This window comes from Ciona intestinalis, chromosome 5 (assembly GCF_000224145.3).
Source record: "Ciona intestinalis chromosome 5, KH, whole genome shotgun sequence".
Classification (NCBI taxonomy): domain Eukaryota; kingdom Metazoa; phylum Chordata; class Ascidiacea; order Phlebobranchia; family Cionidae; genus Ciona; species Ciona intestinalis.
The window spans coordinates 3212257-3222233 of record NC_020170.2 but is presented as its reverse complement, the minus strand read 5'-3'; the positions used below and the strand labels follow the sequence as shown (position 1 = coordinate 3222233).

Genomic DNA, 9977 nt, shown 5'->3' with positions numbered 1-9977 from the left:
GCATGATGATTTACCCGGACAAAAATCGCATAACCATAGTTTAATAATACGGCTTTTATTAGAACTATACTGGGCGCTTTTAACGCGCGATTAAAGTATGTAATATCGTTAGTTGCCTAAATCAACAATGTTTATACAAAACGTAAGTTTTAAAGAATTATCTCGTTTTTTTAGACGTTCATTTATTTTATACTCGAAAATTCACGAGGTGCGCCGCACCTTCGCACCTCTGGGAGTCGGCGCCAGTGGTGGCCCGTCTTCCCCCACCCTACTATAATAAAATTTCTACAGTCATGCAGCAAAGCAAAGATTAAGTCTAACCAATGGTATAATAAAGAGAAATATTTTTAGGCAGTTACTATTATGAGTCGTTCATTCAAACCTCTATTATTGTGGGTACTGCATGTAACAAAACAATTTACCTGACAATATCTTTCAATGTTTTGCTCGAGTACTTGTACTTCTGCTTTACTCCACATACCAGTTGTCCACGTGTGTCCGCTGTCCTTCAGTTGTTCTTTGTGTAACTTGGCTGTGATCCAAATATTTCGAACAGGGTCGCTTTCGACGGAAGATAAAAGCTGAAATAATACACTGGTTATGCATGCACACCATTAATTTATTATACTACATATAAATATATTATAAATGTTGAGTGTGAATCAAGAAATTTATAAAATATAAACGGCCCATTAAAGTTTTTTTCTAGAAGGTTAATACGATACACAAATTATAACTTTAAAGTGTACATAAAACTAAACTAGTAAAAATATTAACTGTGAACCAAGAATTTGATAAATATAAATAACCAAAAAAAGTTTTTTTTTAGAACGGCAAATAAGTTATAACGATACACAAATTATAAGTGTACATGAAAACAAACTCAGTTAAAAAATACATATTAATCAATACAGCATGAACAATACTTCCCAGAATAATTACGGTGTGTGTATATTAAAAAACTAACAGCAATAACTTTATCTACTAGTCTACTAATGCACCATATTATTAAAAAAAAATAAAATTAAAACAAATCACAAATGAAATAGTTTGTAAATACCTTTTTATTAGCAGTTACTGCTCTTCGTTTTTTTGGTTTGAAACCTTCGTCAATTTCAAGTGTCAATTGTGGTTCAGGTACTGTTACTGCATTATTCTGTAAAACACATAGGAAATTTTTGAAATTAAACCTACTTTATTCAGGTACTTTGGGTTACAGTATTTTTTATTTAGGTTTTATTCATGTACTGTTACTATATTAATTTGTACAACACATACAAAAAGTATGAAATTATCAAAAAATTAAGCCTATTTATTATTTACAACACATAGAAAAAAACTGTACAACACAGAGAAAAACTAACAATAAAGTAGGTCTAATTAGTACTTATTAACTAAAACTGAAGTAACCTTGGCAGACAGTGAGACAGGCTTAACAAGTGCATATCTTGTTGCAATTTGCAGTCATAAAATCAATAAAAAGTCTTGACTTATTTTGACATGTCAGCCAGATTTTCAAAAATGAACTTTGTTACCTATTCTTCATTAACCATCTCTTTACTTTAAGTTGGCCAATGTAGCCAATATAAAATTAGGTAAAAAATACATGAAAATATGAAATTTGACTCACATTTGCCGCACAATGAGAGACACTTTGAGCTTGGGAAACAGGTAAGAGAGTGAGGACCAGCTGGTCATCACATTCCCCTATAATATATATTATATATTAAAACTGTTTTTTGTTAAATAGGCTACAATCTTATAATAAACTAGATTTTAGACTTTAAGTCTGGATAAATCTCTACACATGTTTTAGTAGACACAGGCCATGTAGTAAGTTGTAAATGTAGCAACAGAGTAAAAATTAATGAGTCTAGTATGTTGCTGGTTTGATTATGAAAACGACAAATTTATTAGAAAACACAAAAATATTAAAAAAAAAAAAATATATATATATATATATATATAAACAATATTAGTAAATTTTCAGATTGAGTCAACATACTGCTCGGTTATAATTAAATAAAATATTTAGTTATTATCATAGGTCTAATTTACCGCGGACAACTTCAAATGTAGGGGTAGCAAACACTGTTTCTGTGGTTTCTATGTTTGTTGTTTGCGTGCTCGATTGCGAAACAGTTTCTTGTTCCTAAAGAGTTTTAAAAAATACTAACTTGAGTTGTTAAAAAAGTTTAGCATGTAAGTAAGCTATGTAATATTTTTTGTACATTATAATTAAATTATAGTATTGTATTTAAAACTTTAAATTAAGTGTCGTGTGTCAGAGCAGGGTGATGGGCCAACACCAGCATTAATGTCAAGACCTATAGGATGTACAGATTTGCAATTTAAAAAGAGGTTTATTGCAATTAATGCAATTGAACCAGTGTTCTTGCCATAATGGTATTAATGAGATATTGACTAGGGCATATTATTGAAGAAGTTATAATTTAATATTTATATATAGAGAGAGAGAGATATGGTATTTAACAAATGCCAATGACAGAAATATTTTTGATTTATTATTGTTTACCAAATTTCTTGCAATAGATATAATATATTATCTCTAATCCCTGCAATAGTTGTTGTAATAAGTAAAAAGTGAAAAAAAAATTTAATTCATTAACCTGTTTACGTTTATCCAGCTTAATTTTTTTGCAAGAATTGGTCAAGTATTTCTCCGTTTCGTCAATTTCACTGCTGAGATCGCTTGTGTATTGAATACATGGTGTTGCATCATGTCGTTGTTGTTGTTCTTGCACAGCCAAGTGAACTTTTTCAACTGATTTCCGTTTCAACTTGTAAGGGTGTGCTGTAGAATGAATGCATGTATAGAAATGAGAAACAAAACACATTTTTACTGAAGGAAATTTAATGAATTGTATATAATGGCACCACAAACAGTATACAGTAAGACAAAAAACAAATATCCTATACCTTTACGTCGTCTGTTTGATTCGGTAGATGCGCTTTGAAACAACTCGCAATTTATAAGACTTGTCATAATTCCTCTGTAGACGTTGTGGTACTACTATTGGAAGAAAACCCTCATAGATAAGGAATCGCTATTTTTAATCTACACAAACACATCAACAACTACTTACAAAACCACAAGTAGAGTCAGTAACGCTGGTTATGCATAATTATATGTTGTTGGCGAATTCGCCAAAATAGAAAATGCTATTTAAGTATTTTTTATTGTTATGGACGCTTAACAGGCAAAACTTTTAGTAAAATATTCATAAAAATGAACTTTATTATTACAAAATTAAAAATAAAATGTCAACTTTGGATTCTAGATTTTTATGATGTACACTTAACAGTACTTTCGCCACTAAAAGTAATCACATATATCTCTCACGGACCAAACTTGCTCAAGGCCTTGATTCATTCAAAGTAAAAGTTAACTTAGGTCAGCTGTCAATCACAGACATAACACTGAAAGACGTTTTACCTCAAACCGGGAGGAATACCCACTATATTCATTTTCAAAAGAAACTATGGCGTTGATAAAATGTTTAAATGTAAGTACAGTTTTTTTTTGTTTTAATTTCATAAACTTTAAGAATGTATTTCAATAATTTCATACGAAATTCTGTAAACAGCATTGTTTAACATATTTTCTTATATTTAGGCAAGTCGAGGTGTTCTTAGAAGTGTTGGAGCTCGTTGTTTTTCTGCTACAAGCCAAAAACATGCCCCAACAGAGGTATAAATAGGTTTTTAAGCATTTTTCTCTAGTATTTAATATATTTATGCAACATGGCAAAATAAAAATACAACAATGTGCTCAAATACTTATTTCATGTGTACATAACTTATTTACCTTCTTATATGCTTCAGATGTATGTTAGAGATGCTCTCAATTCAGCTATGGATGAAGAGATGAATAGAGATAACACCGTGTTCTTGATGGGAGAGGAAGTAGCTCAATATGATGGGGCATATAAAGTATATTTGTTACCATTTTATACCATGATATTCACATGCTTGATGTCCTGTTACCAGTTTTGGTCTAATTGCTTTGTAAAGTGTCAATGCAAATGAAGTTATGAACCTTTTAACACATTAAGCATAGGTCACATACTCAAATTTATATAAAAGTTGAACTTTCATTGAGCATTCCTTGTTTACCTGTATCTGTGTGGGGTAATGAGCCAATCCTGGCCCAAATCCGAGGACCAATGGCGCGCCACGCTGCTGTACCACACCTACATACAATAGAATCACATATATGTGACTCTTGAATTGTATATCCTATCCAATACAACAGCTACAGTTTAATCATATCATGTGTTAAAGTAAGCTATCCTTGAATAATACATTCCATTTTTAAAGGTGAGTCGTGGTTTATGGAGGAAATATGGAGATCAGAGAGTAATTGACACACCTATTACTGAATCAGGATTTGCGGGAATGGCTGTTGGTGCTGCAATGGTGAGAGCATTAAAAAACAATTCTGTAATTTCAAATTGTAACCATGTACAATTTGAATTCCTGTCCATGGCTACCCATACAACATAAAGGGCACGAGATGTATAAAACAGAACACCCATATTATAATGACTGTGGTTTTACGGCCTCAACAAGATCCTTCAGGAACAATTTTGAATATTTTTTCAGGCTGGCTTGAAACCCATCTGTGAATTCATGACCTTTAACTTCTCGATGCAAGCCATTGACCATGTGATCAACTCGGCAGCCAAGAGTCACTACATGTCCGGTGGCATGGTTACGGTGCCGGTGGTTTTTCGAGGTCCTAATGGTGCTGCAGCAGGTATGCAGATCTTTAAAGAACTAAAGATATGGTACTGTGGGATTAGACCCTTAGCACCGAAATCTCATATTTTCTTATTATATTTTAAACAATTAACAACGCTCGTGGGACTCTGGTTATATAATTATGTAAAAAATCTTTATTTACCACCAAATGGGACGATAAAAAAAAAGAAAACCTATCCCATCTTATCCAACTCTACTACATGCTGTTCAATTACTGGGTAGTACTACCAAAAATATGTTATGTTACAGTATTAACACGTATCTCAACTGTAGGTGTTGCTGCACAACACTCCCAATGTTTTGCTGCATGGTATGGTCACTGCCCTGGTCTCAAAGTCGTTTCTCCTTTCAACTCTGAAGATTGCAGAGGTTTATTGAAGGCAGCCATTCGCGATACTAATCCAGGTAAACCCATGATACCTAAAATACTGCAATTGAATCTGAATTTTTCATTTTTATATTAAATATTTTATGAAAGAATTTCTTCTACAGTTTAATTTAAAAAAGATAACGGGTTAAAAACCCCGATTTTTTGGGAATAATTGTCCTATGTCGGTGTAATTGCAATGCTAATTACTTGCACATAACTTTGCAGTTGTTGTCCTTGAAAATGAGTTAATGTACGGCACGGCGTTTCCTGTTTCTGATGAAGCAATGTCCGAGGATTTTCTTATTGAGATCGGAAAAGCAAAAGTTGAGCGAGTTGGGAAACACGTGACACTTGTCTCACACTCACGACCTGTGGGCCAATGTTTAGAGGCGGCTGAACAACTGGCTAGTGAAGGGATAGACTGTGAGGTGTGGGAAATTTAATTACCTATATATATGATAGCTTGAGCTAATGAGCCAACTCTGATCTTTTTTGTAATGTTAAGGTCCTAGGCTCAAAATCTAAAATGGCTGCAGAAATATGAGTATGCATATTCAGGGCTTTTAAATCCCTTCATAACTCAATATAGTTTAATTAAAATAAACGAAATGTTTGAACTGAAAATTGTACTTTTTTCTATGGCCTGTCTCGAAACTATACACTTTTTATTTTATTAATTTCATTTGTTTATTGCAACGCAGGTGATTAACCTCAGAAGCATCCGCCCACTTGATATCGAGACTGTACAACAAAGTGTGATGAAAACTAACCACCTTATAAGTGTGGAGGGTGGATGGCCTATGTTTGGTATTGGATCTGAGGTCTGTGCTCAGATAATGGAAGGTAAGATCTAAGAACTCTTATTCACATTTGTTTTGTACATTATGGGAGACAACATTTGCCAGAAATACCTTCTATGTTAATGGTGAAAAATATAGATTTTTTGCCTCTCAAGGTAATAACAGTAGATTTTTAGGTTATCCATGCAGTAAAAGTTTAGTGCCTAGGTACTGAGCCAAACATTAATGGGGTATCAATAAATTATTAAGCTACACATTCTATCATAGCAATATATAAACTGTTAATACCTGCGGTATTAGGAATCTGATGAAGCTTATGTTATTACCTAATAAAGGGACTAGATCACTAGAATACATCAAAATATCAGTATGCTGAATTATTTATTCAGAAAAGCTTTATAAATATAAAAATATCATATTTTTACCTAGAAATATTACTTATACAACACAAAAATTTCATGTTAAATTGTTTTAGGTCCTGCATTTGACTACCTTGATGCTCCAGCCATTCGTGTGACTGGTGCAGACATTCCAATGCCGTATGCACAAGTTTTGGAAGACGGTGCATTACCAGGGGTTAAAGACATTGTTCTGTCTGTAAAAAAGACTCTTCACATTCAGCCAATGACTGATACCGCTTAACGATGAGATTTTCTTTTTCATTGAAAAAATACTTTTCTATTTAATAACAGTTCTTTATCTATAGTTCCATGGTATGAAATTGTTCTGGCGTGACTATTATTTAATACACAAATCTTTAAACATGTTGTGATTTAATTGATGTGATGTTGAGTCATAACCTTAGGCTTAGTTCACAAAATAGTTTTCATAGCGCCTTGACATAGTTGTGAATAATTTTTCTGCAACCAGAGGGGGTTTGTAAATGCTTGATGCTGCTACCACTGTGGATCTGTATTTCAATACCTCTAATCCAGTGGTCAGTAATGGGTTGCCCACGAGCAATGGCCAGCTAAACAGACAAACAAAATAACAGGAACAAGCTTGTAGACATAGCAGACATATAGTGTTTTAATTAAAAAACCTTGATGGTAAAAACTCTTTAGGGATACATGAAATTGAATAAAAATACATCCATTCTTTCTGAGAGCTTTTTGGGAGCACTTAAAATTGTTTATTTGCAATCGAAAACAATACAAACCGCCAAAAAATGAATCAACTTAAAGGAAATTACCCATGGTTTAATGTTACACTTGTTCATGAAGATCCCTTGCAGTTTATATACATTGATTAAAGCACAGCAAGAGTTTTAAATGGTCGACAATCATTTAAGAAGAACAAATCAGAAATAACTATTGCAGAAGATAAGTAGCTCCTGTTAGAAGTGGGTTACAGCATAAAACATTCTGGTATACTGAATCAGAATTTTCTAAGATGTCAATAATACAAATGAAAACATGCATGTACCCGTCTAATATCTCACTTTTTCACAAAATGAGAATGGCTGTGAAAAAAAGTCAAAAAAAGGAGAATTTCTTTTTTTAAAACTAGCATCAAATTCAAGTTATATCACCGCATAGTCAAACACAGCACTTGAGGTGGCAACCAGTGTTCCGACACTGGATAAATCAGTTTCGCTACTACATTTTAAGTCGACATACTATAAATAAATCAAGAGGAACTTGCATCAAGCTTTGATGTAAACAGATTTGTAATTTTGTCGCCATAGCAACCAAGTTCAGCGGGAAAAGAAATGCTGGGACTTCCAAAACAATGAGACAACAAGACAGTGCAGAAGAGGATAACTTCCATCTTTTAGGTATATATGCTAAAAACGGCAATTTTATTCCCACCCACCAAATTAAAAAAGCTTATTGTTCCATAGCATGTATTCTTGTCCATTCTTTTGCTGTAGCAAAAACAATTGTTATTTTTACAGGAGTACGAAGAGCTTATTACACCGTAAACGGGCAGACCAACAGCTGCTGGTCATTTAAATATTCTTCGAAGAAAAGACCGATTTACAATAAAAATGAGCAGTAATAAAATAAAATGGTTTCTGCCTTTAAATTATAAAAATATCCCGTTTTATATAATACTATATTTTTTAGAATACACATTTAGATTACCTCTGCTTATTGCCTCAGCTTCATTTTCTTTCCATAGATTTGCCACCTCATTATTTAAAGGATCATCGGGATTAGGCGCACTGAGTAAAGCTTGTATTGAAAGAAGTACTGTCCGCATTTGTAATGCTGGACTCCATTTATCTGGGAATTAAATTACATTATATTGGTTACCAAAATGTATGGAAAAAGCTAAAACATGCATGTGCTTCAAGCATAGTAACAAACTTTTAAACAAGAAGTTTTTTAACTCCTTATATGCTCTAGCACAACAAGTTAATAAATTAAATATATTTCGGTAAAACAATAGTGGGGTACAGCTGCACTAATTGGTAAATCAATTAACAGATTCTTTCCAAAATAGGTGAATGGATAGTAACCGAGCCAATAATTTATTAAAATGAATTAGGTTTAGATACTTGTACATGCATACATTTATGTCAGAGCTAAATTAGCGAATTGGACAATTGTAATTTTTTATTTTACTATTTTTATAATTTGTAATGTTATATTACAGTACGTAATCTGTTATATTAATCACTAAAATAGGATATATTATTCACAGATTAGTTATTCCACTGCATACAAAACATGGACTTTTTTAATCCACCTTTTAAAATATCCAAGCAAATTCGCCCAATTTTATCCACGTTAGGATGATATATTTTCGTTATGAATCGAACTTTAGGAGCTGCCATTGGATATTCTTCAGGGAGAAACAACTCCAGTTTAAAATTCCCTCCTTCAAATGGAGACTGCAATATATTTGAACACTTTGTACTGCACAACAATTATAACATCACGCTAATGATTTACACAAAATTGTTAAATATTTACTCAACAAAATGACATTTTCAAACAAAGCTTAAGTCAGGTTTGGGCTTACATCTTTTGGTCCCTTCATCAAAACTTTAAAATATCTTAAATTGTCTTCTACAGGTGCAGCTGTGATACCAGGAACAGGTTCCGACAACAAACGCTGTGTTTCCTGAAAAAATAAACACAATTATTTATTGAAAATCTTTAAACTGTAGGTTGCATATAAAATTTTTAATTTAAGAATGAAAAGTGTTTAGTCACCTTAACTATCCGCCTTGGCAGATTCGGCACAGAGCTATTACTTTTATTCATCTTATTTAAACCAATGGACTTGTGAAGAATTAAGACCACGGTTCTAAAATAATAAAATCAATAATACAACATGGAAATTATACAACACAGTTACAGAAAAAAAGTGGTATAATAATATAATATGACATATTGTTGTGCAAGTTGTTACATTGAAATTGACTGTACTAAAAAGATTGAGCGTTGTAGACTGTAGAAGACTTGGCTGGTCGCCTGCTTTTACATTCAACTCATTATAACCACTGGTCTTATTGAAAAATCGTCTTGGTTGTATCTTTGTTTCTGTTTCACCTAAATCTCGCGTAAATACACGTAGATTGGTAAATGACTTTATATCGTGTGTATACGCGGTATATTTCATAGCATTACAAACTGTCATACACACTTTACATACAAAAACATTCAATTCTATATATCAGTCGACGCCCGTTATTACATTAAAGAACAGAAATGGAACATTCGGAATGATGTACATATCTTTTAAAAACAGTGTTGCCAATTTTGTTTCTCGCATAATTAAAAATCGACATTGGCGTTAATATTGCATAAAAACACTATACAATTTTTAAATAAAATCGGTAAAGTTTTTCGGTGTATTTACTTAAAATTTACATTTAATTTTATCTCAAATTCTTCGTTCTTAAGTTTTCACCATTGGAGATTTCTATGGTCTCTGCCCACATACAAGATAAAACAAGAGATCCTAGCTCTAATGAATGGGGACACTCCATTATAAAATATTTGATAATGACAAAGATATACTTTAATGTGTCTCCGATAAAGAAAGAATAAAGAATCAAACGTGTACAC

At 32.5% G+C, this 9977-nt stretch overlaps 3 protein-coding genes across 5 annotated transcripts in view; 1 reads left to right on the top strand and 2 right to left on the bottom strand.

Moving 5' to 3' along the window:
* Positions 1–3136, bottom strand: part of LOC100184910 (cyclin-D-binding Myb-like transcription factor 1) — a 9754-nt gene extending 6618 nt beyond the window's left edge. For both annotated transcript variants that reach the window (XM_002130994.5, XM_026834663.1), the window contains exons 1-6: positions 2941–3136; positions 2631–2815; positions 2059–2152; positions 1631–1707; positions 1061–1156; positions 423–581 (exon numbers count right to left, since the gene is read on the bottom strand). In XM_002130994.5, the coding sequence (XP_002131030.2) occupies positions 423–581; positions 1061–1156; positions 1631–1707; positions 2059–2152; positions 2631–2815; positions 2941–3007 (678 nt within the window). In that variant the 5' untranslated portion in view covers positions 3008–3136. The remainder of the gene's footprint in view (positions 1–422; positions 582–1060; positions 1157–1630; positions 1708–2058; positions 2153–2630; positions 2816–2940) is intronic.
* Positions 3137–3349: 213 nt separating this feature from the next.
* Positions 3350–6722, top strand: LOC100181861 (pyruvate dehydrogenase E1 component subunit beta, mitochondrial-like). Its single transcript, XM_002128421.5, has 9 exons — positions 3350–3527; positions 3638–3712; positions 3847–3954; positions 4342–4440; positions 4627–4780; positions 5059–5190; positions 5381–5583; positions 5857–5998; positions 6431–6722. Exons 1-9 carry the CDS (start codon positions 3504–3506, stop codon positions 6595–6597), a joined length of 1104 nt encoding a protein of 367 aa, XP_002128457.1. The 5' UTR covers positions 3350–3503; the 3' UTR covers positions 6598–6722.
* A 328-nt stretch (positions 6723–7050) lies between these two features.
* On the bottom strand, positions 7051–9826 carry LOC100184240 (ubiquitin-conjugating enzyme E2 35-like). Of its 2 annotated transcripts, XM_002128326.5 has the most exons (5): positions 9120–9826; positions 8926–9027; positions 8650–8794; positions 8043–8183; positions 7051–7822 (listed from the first exon to the last, which is right to left on the bottom strand). In XM_002128326.5, exons 1-5 carry the CDS (start codon positions 9168–9170, stop codon positions 7785–7787), a joined length of 477 nt encoding a protein of 158 aa, XP_002128362.1. In that variant the 5' UTR covers positions 9171–9826; the 3' UTR covers positions 7051–7784. The 2 variants fall into 2 exon arrangements, with proteins under 2 accessions (XP_002128362.1, XP_009858654.1); XM_009860352.3 differs by lacking the exon at positions 7051–7822 and having other exon boundaries at positions 8002–8183.
* Between the last annotated feature and the right edge of the window lie 151 nt (positions 9827–9977).

What these genes read in the sequence shown, in the direction of transcription:
- LOC100181861 (XM_002128421.5), top strand. Translation starts at nt 3,504, where the DNA reads ATGGCGTTGATAAAATGTTTAAAT. An exon ending in TGGCTGTTGGTGCTGCAATG is followed by an intron (nt 4,441 to 4,626) that starts GTGAGAGCATTA and finishes ATATTTTTTCAG; the next exon opens with GCTGGCTTGAAACCCATCTG. An exon ending in TCCTAATGGTGCTGCAGCAG is followed by an intron (nt 4,781 to 5,058) that starts GTATGCAGATCT and finishes TCTCAACTGTAG; the next exon opens with GTGTTGCTGCACAACACTCC.
- LOC100184240 (XM_009860352.3), bottom strand. Translation starts at nt 9,170, where the DNA reads ATGAATAAAAGTAATAGCTCTGTGCCGAATCTGCCAAGGCGGATAGTT. An exon ending in TGATGAAGGGACCAAAAGAT is followed by an intron (nt 8,795 to 8,925) that starts GTAAGCCCAAAC and finishes AATATATTGCAG; the next exon opens with TCTCCATTTGAAGGAGGGAA. An exon ending in TTGCTTGGATATTTTAAAAG is followed by an intron (nt 8,184 to 8,649) that starts GTGGATTAAAAA and finishes TTTAATTCCCAG; the next exon opens with ATAAATGGAGTCCAGCATTA.